We start from the raw sequence: 11,627 nt of genomic DNA, 5'->3' as shown, positions 1-11,627 counted from the left end.
CTTACTGTGATTGTTTTCAATTAAAATGGTCCAGAAGAAACAAAAATAGTTTCTTAGCTAAGAAATATTTCTCAAGCTATATTTTTTCTAGGACTGTTTTTGATTGGTCTGGGTGGGGAAGGGAAAACTGAAAACTAGCTGTTATTGGCAGAGAGGTTTGGAACTCGCTTTCTTATTGGTCTATTAACTAATTTACCGCCTGGTGACATCACCAGGTGGTCTTTTCAAACAGCTCTTACACTAAAAGGGCATTAACACAATTTTCACAAGTTCACAGTATTATTCCAACCTCATTGTTACAAAGGAAATTATGGGTAGCTCTAATGGGAAGGGTCTACCATGATCGCGACACATGATGACAGCTGAGGCTGATATGATCTTGCTTGGGCTATGTAGTGAAAACCTTAAGACAATCCTTGCTTTAGTGAGTGCTTCAGGAGCAGGGGCCTTTTAGTGCTGTTGCAGGACATGTAAAGCGTGGTGTGAAAGGCCTCAGTGATTCCCGTCGGGCCAGTAGAAGGTATTTTAATGGCTCACTGACCCCAGTAGCCAGGCTGTCACCACCTCTCTCACAGGGTCCGCATTGTGCTGCTGTTAACTAGACATCAAGACCCCAGAAACGCAGGAGGCTCCAGCAGGCCCCTCTGACCGAGGGGCCACAAAAGAATGAAATGGAAGAAAAACAAGAGCACCTCACAAAAGGTCTTAACATCACATGGTTGGCTGGAGAGACCAGGAAGGGAGATATGTCTTTACATATCGGCATGCCACCGAAACATCAATTCTTCATGCAACTCTTCACTACAAGGGAGTGCCCTGTGCCCCAGTCATTATGTGATCATCATGCCTATGTTTATCCAGAATGGAATGGAATAGACATTATAGTTCAAACAGTCAAAATGAATTTAATTAGTGAGGTTTAGAGTGTAAATGCTTTTTTTAAATGATGTATGAAAACCTTTAATAGTAATATAATATAATTCCTGTTTTCATAGTTGCAATATCTAAAGTACTGTAAATTTAACAGCAGCCAGCACATACAGTTATTCTACAATGTGGGAGATCTGCGGACTTGACTCTCTCGTTGGCTGGGCGCTGCAAAGCGTCACCATCTGTCACTGCTAAAGCAGTAGTCTACCCCCTGGTCTCTCTGTCAGTAAGAAAACAGTGTGGAGCAAAACGCTGTGAAGTTTGCCATACGACTTACCGATTTAAATGTTGACCTCAAATCTACATATGAGTAAAAAGAAAAACAACTAATCAAGCGCGTCCTGGAATTGCACTGCCGAGAGCTGTGGATGATTTTTCTCACATTTTGGCACATTCAAACACTAAAGAAAGACGGTACTTGATGGAATAATTCGTTTTGCATCGAAAATATGACGAAGATATTATTACATCTGGTGCATTTGATGTTATTTTTTCATTCCGGAATCGGGGAAGTTTTATCAGAGGAGCCATTCGAAATTACGCAGCAGGACAGCGATATCCACGAAACTACCGATGGCACCTCCTCGCGCGAAAGCGCACGGTGGGACATGGTCTCCATCAATATGTTTAAAGTCTATGAAAAGTACAGTAAGGAACCACAACGCCATCGAGACGAAAATACCGTCAGAAGTTTTAAGGCTATTCCAGGTGAGTGTTCTCCTGCCCTATGCACGGCAGTAGATTTTATGTAGGCCTTTTTAATGTAAGATGTCATTGAGTGTCCCGAAAGCCGTCTGCTACATAAAATGCATTATTATTATATGTGCATATGTTACTGCATGACACTGTAATGTCACATAACCTAATATGAAGTGGCGGGCTGCTGTAGGTAGGATACAGCAGCTACAGTAGCCTATATCAGTTGGAACCGTACAGTGACATACATATAATTTTGCAAGAGCAAAACGTAAATAATAAATCATAAATAAAGTTCAGCTACTGAATGTGTTTAATATAAGCACCCCCCATGCCCTGTCACTACTTGATACAAGCTCAATGTGAGAGTATAGGCTACTGTTAGTATCCACGACATATTAGACCAAAGCCGATTATGACGCCAATAGAGGCACATGGAAAATTCTTCTCGTTCGCTCCTAAGCATTTCCACATGTCTGAGACCTTTTCAGGGGCAATGTTTATCTTTCAAACAGCAGTGGGAGTCAAGGGATCAAATTAAGATGATTGTTTATTGTAATCCAAATGTTGTGTATTGCAATCAGATCGTTATCATGTCATGTGGTAGCATACACTATAACCTGCTGTATGTGATGCTATTTCACCCAGAGCTAATCATTCATTGTTTTTATGACATTATAGTTAGAAGAAAAAACTGTTGAAAGTAAGCTACATTGAAAAATAACGTTTAGAATTGAAAATGCTGTCACCACATGTCTTTCCATTGTCTTGTCTTTTTTTTGCAGGAGTCTCCAAGAACAGTGTGTGGTTCCATTTCAACCTGTCGTCCATCCAGGAGTCGGAGGACATCCTGTCCGCCACATTCCACTTCCTGGACCAGCGTCCCCGCCACCGACCCTGGATCTGCCGGCGCTCCCGAAGCGCTTCCTGTCGCCTTCAGTGGCATCCCCCATCCCAGCTCCTCTTCCGAGGAACGTCCCCAAACTCTGCCTTTGCCTCCCTGCTGGGCAACGTCACCCTGCCCCCTCCCAGGAGAGGGTCCTGGCAGACAAGTGATGTCTCCGCTGTAGTCAAAGAGGCCAGCATCCTGGGAGTCTTCCTCATTACCGCTGAGTTTGACTTCGGGATGAGGCCCCAGAGGAACCAGGAACGCCTTTCTCCAGCCATCCTACCGTACGTCCTGGCGTATGCCAACGACATGGCCATATCTGAGCCCAACAGTGTGGCCATGACCCTGCAGAGGTACGGGCCTTTCCCTTCGGGCGAGGAGCCCACCCGGTCATCCAACGAATCTCCTCCAGCCTCTAGGCTGAAAAGAGAAGCATTGTCCCCCCTGGACCAAATACTGGACAATGACCTGCCTGAGGTCCAGTTCAACACCCTGAAGAGCCATGAGCTATGGGAGAGCACTTATTTGGTTCCCAAGATCAAGCCCTCAATGAAAGATGGGCAAAAGCATGGCCAGGAGAGCAGTGAGGGGTTGAATAAGCCCCAGGTGCTGAGCTTTGATGAGAGGACGATGAAGAAGGCTCGCAGGAGACAGTGGAGTGAACCCAGGGTCTGCGCCCGACGCTACCTGAGAGTGGATTTTGCAGACATCGGCTGGAGCGAGTGGGTGCTAGCCCCGAAAGCCTTTGATGCCTACTACTGTGCAGGCACCTGCGGATTTCCTATTCCTAAGGTAATTTAGCGTAGTGTTTTACTTCAGTGTGTCATGTAGTATTTATTTAGTAAATAAAATGTTCCATTGTTTTGAAAATATGTTTGGAATTGCTTTAATTGATCAGATGACGAAGGGCATGCTGTATAAAATACACTACATGACCAAAAGTATGTAGACACCTGCTCATCGAACATCTCATTCCAAAATCATGGGCAATAATATGGAGTTGGTCCCCCCTTTGGTGCTATAACAGCCTCTACTCTTCTGGGAAGGCTTTCCACTAGATGTTGGAACATTGCTGCAGGGACTTGCTTCCATTCACAAGAGCGTTAGTGAGGTCGGGCACTGATGTTGGGCTATTAGGCCTGGCTCGCAGTCTGCGTTCCAATTCATCCCAAAGATGTTCAATGGGGTTGAGATCAGGGCTCTGTTGCAGGCCAGTCAACTTCTTCCACACCGATCTCGACAAACCATTTCTGTATGGACCTCGATTTGTGCACCAGACCATTGTCATGCTGAAACAGGAAAGGGCCTTCCCTAAACTGTGCCACAAAGTTTTCCCTTCACTGGAACTCAGGGGCCTGAACCATGAAATTAGCCCAAGCCCATTATTCCTCCTCCACCAAACTTTACAGTTGGCACTATGCATTGGGGCAAGTAGTGTTCTCCTGGCATCCGCCAAACCCAGATTCGTCCGTCAAACTGCCAGATGGTGAAGCGTGATTCATCACTCCAGAGATGGCGTTTCCACTGCTCCAGAGTCCAATGGAGGCGAGCTTTACATCAATCCAGCTGGCAATTGGCATTGTGCATTGTGATCTTAGGCTTGTTTGTGGCTGCTCGGCCATGGGAACCCATTTCATGAAGCTCCCAACGAACAGTTTTTATGCTGACGTTGCTTCCAGAGGCAGTTTGGAACTCGATAGTGAGTGTTGCAACTGAGAACAGATGATATGTACGTGCTTCAGCACTCTGCGGCCCCTTTCTGTGAGCTTGTGTGGCCTACCACTTCGCGGCTGAGCTGTTGTTGCTCTTAGACATTTCCACTTCACAATAACAGCACTTATAGTTGACCGGGGCAGCTCTAGCAGGGCAGAAATGTGAGGAACTGACTTGTTGGAAAGGTGGCATGCTATGACAGTGCTACATTGAAAGTCACTGAGCTCTTCAGTAAGGCCATTCTACTGCCAATGTTTGTCTATGGAGATTGCATGGCGGTATGCTAGATTTTATACACCTGTTAGCAACGGTTGTGGCTGAAATAACCAATCCACTCATTTGAAGGAGTGTCTACATCTTTTGTATATATAGTGTACATGCCTAACAAACGTGATGTCATCATCATACTCCCTTGTGAAAGAGAATCCCTTTTAACTCCAGCTTCTTTCCCTCTCTGGCTCCCAGGTTGCCCGGCCCTCGAACCACGCCACCATCCAAAGCATTGTGAGGGCGGTGGGAATCGTTCCCGGCATTCCGGAGCCCTGCTGTGTTCCGGACAGGATGAGCTCTCTGAGTGTTCTCTTCCTGGACCCCAGCCGGAACATGGTGTTGAAGGTTTACCCCAACATGTCTGTGGAGACCTGCGCCTGCCAGTAGAACCACCCGGAAGGAGCCTCAATGCATAATGCATGAGCCAGAGTACAATGAATCAGACAGAGTGGAGCAGAAGAGACATTCAGTCAGTACAGTAAAAAAGACAGAAATCTTTGGATGAGGCTGCAATGGATAAACCCACCATGGAGGGAGATCTGGATTATAGATAAGAGTTTCTGGATTATAGATAAGGGTTTCTGGATTATAGATAAGGGTTTCTGGATTATAGATAAGGGTTTCTGGATTATAGATAAGGGTGGCGAGATGCAGAGAACGCCGTGTCTGACCATCAGATTAGTGTGATTCACACAGACATTTCCTTGTCATTCAGCAGCTCAACTGTAGTTGAATTTGGGCCTGTATCACTGTCAGTTCCAAGTCTTCAGCCATCCAGAGCTCTTGATGTATACACGGATTCCAAAGTAACTCAAATGATGGACCCTATTGCCATGTACTGGACTTCGGTGGAGGCTGGTGGGAGTAGCTACAGGAGGGCGGGCTCCTTGCAATGGCTTGAATGGAATAGATGGAATGCTATCAAACACATGGAAACGACATGTACGACTCAGTTCCATTTACTCAGCCATTGCAATGAGCCCCTACTCCTATAGCTCCTCCCACCAGCCTCCACTGCTGCACTTAGACTATTGGACTCAGGTGAGCTTTAGATGTGATGTCTTCGTACGGTACAACACTCAAAAGTGGAACCTCTGTAAATAATAATGTAACTAATACAACTAAATAAGACTTATTTCTGTAAATAATTGCTGGGATCTTAAACTATGTTTTGCCTGTAGTGTTCACTAGTTGTGCAGTTTGAATTAATCTGTCAACATAAATGGTTAATACATGAGTGAATGTACTGTTATAATAAATAATCCCATGTTGTTTTCTGACATGTCATGTTTGCATAAATTTGAATCAGGAATCCATTGTCGTCATTTTCAGCGAAGAAAATGGAGATAGACAGCACATTCCTGCCACCTGCTGTTTTGAAATAGAAAATAGTTTTCAAAAAATGGCCATTTGAAGAGGTAGACCTGATATTGATTGTTTTGATCTTATTGACGGAAAGATCGGGAGAGCTTAATTACTTATAGACCACTAGTGCAAAGTCATTACATTCAAAATTGTCAGCATCAGACTGTAGTTGATTAACGTCAAACTACCACAAAAGTCTTGAGAATATTGTGCCATGTAATTTCTATTCCAACATTGTGAATTGTGCATTTATCTTTTGTTTAGGCTTTGTCTGGTTTTGATCATGTGTGCTTTAATTGCCCAAATATGGCCTAGATTGACTCAAAACTTAAATGGAAATAAACTGAATGCTCTATAAAGTGGAGTACATGAATAATGAGAACCCTGGGAGATTGGTTGGGGTTGTTTTATTTTATGATGACCTTGTCCTGAGTCGTCATAGGCTGCGTTTACACAGGCTGCCCAATTCTGATCTTTTTTTCACTTGTTGGTCTTTTGACCAATCAGATCAGCACTGAAAAAGATCGGATGTGAAAAACTCTGATGTGATTGGTCAAAAAAACAATCAGTGGAAAAAAAGAGCATCCTACATATTTACAGTATTAGCCAAGCAGCTAATATTAGAATTACAGGAATGTTTAGGGAATAGGAATGCGTTACTCATTTCAGACTCAAATAAAGAAAGTACCTTAATCACCAAATCACTTGTTTATCTGGTGCATTCTTCTCTATGGAAAATGCATGTCAGAGGATATTTAACTGGCCTTTACTCATAAAGATATCCCACAGAGTGGGGGGGGGGGGGGGGGGGTTCTGCCTGAATGTGTGAGAGAGACAAACACACTGTTGGAAAGTGCCAGGACTCAGGCCAATGTCCTCAGACACATTGGCCTCGGATGTCACTGGATCCTAGCCACAATGTTTACTGGTGATGAAGAAGGTGTTCTACACAAATAATTCCCCTTGGAATATTGAGTGCTGCCAATTTAACCTGTAACTAACATTTCTAAGCAAATGTGTTAGTTTGACATCTTTATTGCTTATGTATCTGAAAGACTCTGAAGAAAACATGTCCTGTATCAATATGGGGAAGTTCTCACTATGTCTTTTTTTGCCTCTCCTAACTTATGGTGATTTCCGTCGGCCTCAAACTATGACCCGTTAGTGGGAAGCAAGTGGGAAGAATTTAGCAAAGTGTTTGTCAGTAGTCTCGCAATTTCCAGCGCCTCGCTCATTATCGCAGTGTGTCTGTCACATGTTTACAGAATATTCATTAACGGCAAGCGCCCTAATGATAACAAGGCCCAAATGAAGATACAGTATCAATGGTCGAGATAAGAATGGCTGTGCTACTATTTTGGTTGAAACGAGGCTACTGTTTACTCTAGAACATGGGAGCGGATCCTAGCTCTAGCATAGAAGAAGCTCAATTTCAACAGATCGTCACCCAAAGTCCATGTTAAATACATAGTGGGAACTGGGAAGGTAAAGTGTGTTGATTGGGAAGGATTTGCTCTGAAGATGCAATGCTCAAGGCGTTTCTTCTTCCAGATGTGTCTGAGTTTGCTGGTGTCCACGGGGTCCTGTAGATGCAAGTCACTGAACGATGTCCTCCAAAGTGAAGATCCTGAGGGCTTCACTGAGACTTCCAAGCAGGACTTTGTTGAAAAGGAGGAAATGGACAGCAGGTTACAGAGCTTTCTGGAAAACATGAAGGAAGGGTTTCTGAGAGAACTCAACTTATCAGATGTCCCACAAGAGCACAGCAAGATATACCCACCGCCGTTCATGATTGAACTGTACAACAAGTATGCCTCCGACAAGTCCGCGATGCCTCGTTCTGATGTCATTCGCAGCTTCGCCGTTCAAGGTATGTACGTAGGCAAGTCAAACAGGAATATTGGGGGCAAGACTTATGCCACAGGGTTTTTTTTAAATCAGTTATCACAACATTTACATACATACAGTGGCTTCAGAAAGTATTCAAAAATATTCACACCCCTTGACTTTTTGGACAATTTGTTGTGTTACACAGTGGGATTAAAATGGATTTAATTGTCATTTTTGGTCAACGATCTACACAAAGTACTCTGTTATGTTAACGTGGAAGAAAAATTCTAACCTTGATGAAAAATTTAGGAAAACTACAACACTAATATATCTTGACTAGGTAAGTATTCACCCCCCTGAGACAATACATGTTAGAAACACCTTTGGCAGCGATTACAGCTGTGAGTCTTTTTGAGTAAGTCTCTAAGAGCTTTGCACACCTGGATTGTACAGCATTTGCCCATTATTCTTTTTTAAATTCTTCAATCTCTGTCAAGTTGGTTGTTGATCATTGTCAGAAAGCCATTTTCAAGTCTTGCCATAGATTTTCAAGCTGATTTAAGTCAAAACTGTAACTAAGCCCCTCAGGAAAATTCAATGTCGTCTTGGTAAGCAACTCCAGAGTAGATTTGGCCTTGTGTTTTAGGTTATTGTCCAGCTGAAAGATACATTTGTCTCCCAGTGTCTGTTGGAAAGAAGACTGAACCAGGTTTTCCTCTAGGGCTTTGCCTGTGCTTAGCTGTGTTCCGTATCTTTTTATCCCCAAAAACTCCCCTAGTCCTTGCCGATGACAAGCATACCCATAACATGATGCAGCCACCACCATGCTTGAAAATATGAAGAGTGGTACTCAGTAATGCGTTGTGTTGGATATGTCCTAAACACTTTGTATTCAGGACAAAACATGTATTTCTCTGCCACATTCTTTATAGTATTACTTACATACCTTGTTGCAAACATGATGCATGTTTTGTAATATTTTGTTCTGTACAGGCTTCCTTCTTTCCACTCTGTCATTTAGATTAGTTTTGTGGAGTAACTACAATGTTGTTGATCCCATCCTCAGTTTTGTCATACAGTATCACAACCATTAAACTGTGTAACTGTTTTAAAATCACCATTGGCTCATGGTGAAAGTCCTGAGCAGTTTCCTTCCTCTCTGGCAACTGAATTAGGATTGATGCGTGTATATTTGTAGTGACTACCATAACAAAGGCTTGCCATAACAAAGGGGTTGAATGCTTATTGACTGAAGACATTTCAGCTTATCATTATTTATTTTTTTTATCATTTTTTTTCTTCAAACAAAAATCCACTTTGACATTATGGGCTATTGTGTATAGATCAGTGACATAACATCTCAATTTTAACAATACACAAGTCAGGCTGTAACACAACAAAATGTGGAAAAAGTCAAGAGGTGTGAATACTTCTGAAGGCATTATGTTAGTACTGTATGCTTATTAAGCAAGCCTTTGTGCCTCTATGGCTATTGATTCAAATATGTGACATCAAATATGAAACTCCGTATGCCTGTTGCCTACTTTCGCAGATGTTAGTCACTCTACAAAAAATGGAACAAAGTCAAAACACAGACTGCTGTTCAATGTAACTGTCCCAAATCACGAAGAGGTCACCATGGCGGAACTCAGGCTATTCACCCTGCTGGATAATAGGGCGACCTCGCACTCAACCTCCTCCAATCAGATCGGGGCTTCCATAAAGGTCTATGAAGTGCAGTATAAAGGAAACAATGTCACAGCCCACTTTGTGAATGGGAAAGAGGTCGTTGGGGCCCATCACTCTTGGGAAGCTTTCGATGTGACCACCGCCATCCAGAGTTGGGTCAAATCAGGCCGTGGGGCCAGTGCATTTGAGGTGGTGGTCGACAGGTGGGACTGTGGGCCTTTCAAAGGCGGAGGTTTTGACGTGAGCGTGGGTGCGGGGGATAACCAGTCAGCTGCTTTGATTGTCTTCTCTGATGACCTGGGGAGCAGGAAGAGAGAGGCCAAGAAGGAGCTGAAGGAGGAGATAGTCCATGAGGAAGAGACGGTCTTCTCAGGGAGCGACTGGCAAGGGCCCGACTTCAATGAGATCCCCGTGGACCTACACCCCAGGCGGAAGAGGCAGGGGGACACCAGCTACTGCCGACGGACCTCCATGCGCGTCAAATTCAAAGATATCGGCTGGGACCAGTGGATCGTGGCGCCCCCTGAGTATGACGCCTTTGAGTGTAGAGGGGTGTGTTACTACCCCCTGACTGAGGACATGACCCCTTCCAAACACGCCCTCATCCAAACCCTGGTCAATCTCAAGAACCCCAAAAAAGCCAACATGGCATGTTGCGTTCCCACAAAACTGGCCCCAATCCCGGTCATGTACCAGGAGAATGGTGTCATCACCTTGCGACAGATGTATGAGGAGATGAAGGTGGCAGAGTGTGGATGTAGGTAGTAAGAGGTAACATCCATGGTGGTTCCCTTTATCCTTTACTGTAAATCTGTACATTCCTGTTGTAAGATGCTTTTGACTTATTTTATTTAGTATACGCTCAGAAAATATATCAATAAAACCTGAAATTCAGTATTTATTAACTATGTATCATTATTGTAATGGTTTTAGAAAACAAAAGAGATGATAAATTGAATCTATTATGAAGTCAGTGTTCATCAATTGTTTGATATCTATAAAGAAATTATCATAATCGAAAAGAGTAGATTTTGAAAGTATTTTTTATAACAGGGCATTTCTGTAGTGTACGCAAGAGGCGTCACTACAGTGCCTGGTTCGAATCCAGGCTGTATCACATCCGCCCGTGATGGGGAGTCCCACAGGGCGTGCACAATTGTCCCAGCATCGTCCGAGTTTGGCCGGGATAGGCCGTCATTGTAAATAAGAATTTGTTCTTAACTGACTTGCCTAGTTAAATAAAGGTTAAATGAAAATGATGATTATGACTTCTAAATTATTCATTTGAATTAAACATGTAGTGTTCTCATTAGTTTCATATTAGAGGCAGAAACTTCTCTATAGCATAGCAGTGTATTTCTCCGCTAAATATGTTCTACTGTATAAATTAATATTCATTTTGAATTTCTAAAGTTCAACTTTTGGGGATGAATTTCTTCTTTGAATAATGTGTACAGAGTGCCCTCTAATGGTGGACAATAAACTATTTTTTATGTATATATCTTACTCCTTCATTCATGCCTTACATTTTCTTTTGACTGTTTTTGTAATTATTCAACTAAAATATTGAACACATATCTAAATATTAAGTACGCGTTGATCCCGACATACTTCCGTTGTGAACATTAGTCAATGCACAATAGTCAATACACATCAATGTATTCTAATCAGAGGTGATAGTTCCCGTCCCAATGAAGCAAATGTTTGTCAGGGGATGAGGAAGCCTAGATGTAGACACTTACATCACCGCTTCACAGTAAAAACAAATATAGCCCAGTCTTAATATACACTATATATACAAAATGTGGAAACCCCTTCAAATGAGTGGATTCGGCTATTTCAGCCACACCTGTTGCTAACAGGTGTATAAAATTGAGCACACAGCCATGCAATCTCCATAGTAAAACATTGGCAGTAGAATGGCATTACTGAAGAGCTCAGTGACTTTCAATGTGGTATCGTCATAGGATACTAGAGCTGCCCCGGTCTGCCCTGCTGTTATAGTGAAGTCGAAACATCTAGGAGCAACAACAGCTCAGCCGCGAGGTGGTAGGCCACACAAGCTCACAGAACGGGACTGCTGAGTGCTGAAGTGTGTAGCGTGTATAAATCATCTGTCCTCGGTTGCAACATTCACTACCGAGTTCCAAACTGCCTCTGGAAGCAGCATAAGAACTGTTCGTCGGGAGCTTCATGAAACGGGTTTCAATGGCCGAGCAGCCGCACACAAGATCACCATGCACAA

At 43.2% G+C, this 11,627-nt stretch overlaps 2 protein-coding genes across 2 annotated transcripts; both read left to right on the top strand.

The window, feature by feature from the left end:
- Positions 1 to 362: 362 nt before the first annotated feature.
- On the top strand, positions 363 to 6,564 carry LOC110491438 (growth/differentiation factor 10). Its single transcript, XM_021564888.2, has 3 exons — positions 363 to 1,638; positions 2,412 to 3,307; positions 4,694 to 6,564. The coding sequence occupies exons 1-3, from the start codon at positions 1,380 to 1,382 to the stop codon at positions 4,883 to 4,885; spliced, it is 1,347 nt and encodes a 448-aa protein (XP_021420563.1). The 5' UTR covers positions 363 to 1,379; the 3' UTR covers positions 4,886 to 6,564.
- An 820-nt stretch (positions 6,565 to 7,384) lies between these two features.
- LOC110491436 (growth/differentiation factor 2-like) lies at positions 7,385 to 10,852 on the top strand. Its single transcript, XM_021564886.2, has 2 exons — positions 7,385 to 7,733; positions 9,246 to 10,852. The coding sequence occupies exons 1-2, from the start codon at positions 7,385 to 7,387 to the stop codon at positions 10,145 to 10,147; spliced, it is 1,251 nt and encodes a 416-aa protein (XP_021420561.2). The 3' UTR covers positions 10,148 to 10,852.
- The last annotated feature ends 775 nt before the right edge of the window (positions 10,853 to 11,627 follow it).

The sequence above is a fragment of the Oncorhynchus mykiss genome, chromosome 16 (assembly GCF_013265735.2).
Source record: "Oncorhynchus mykiss isolate Arlee chromosome 16, USDA_OmykA_1.1, whole genome shotgun sequence".
Classification (NCBI taxonomy): domain Eukaryota; kingdom Metazoa; phylum Chordata; class Actinopteri; order Salmoniformes; family Salmonidae; genus Oncorhynchus; species Oncorhynchus mykiss.
This window is presented reverse-complemented; position numbering and strand designations above follow the sequence as displayed.

Excerpts from the sequence above, each read along its gene's own strand:
- LOC110491438 (XM_021564888.2), top strand. The coding sequence starts at position 1,380 with ATGACGAAGATATTATTACATCTGGTGCATTTGATGTTATTTTTTCAT. Across the intron at positions 1,639-2,411 it reads AAGTTTTAAGGCTATTCCAG|GAGTCTCCAAGAACAGTGTG; the intron begins GTGAGTGTTCTC and ends TTTTTTTTGCAG. Across the intron at positions 3,308-4,693 it reads GCGGATTTCCTATTCCTAAG|GTTGCCCGGCCCTCGAACCA; the intron begins GTAATTTAGCGT and ends TCTGGCTCCCAG.
- LOC110491436 (XM_021564886.2), top strand. The coding sequence starts at position 7,385 with ATGCAATGCTCAAGGCGTTTCTTCTTCCAGATGTGTCTGAGTTTGCTG. Across the intron at positions 7,734-9,245 it reads TCGCAGCTTCGCCGTTCAAG|ATGTTAGTCACTCTACAAAA; the intron begins GTATGTACGTAG and ends CTACTTTCGCAG.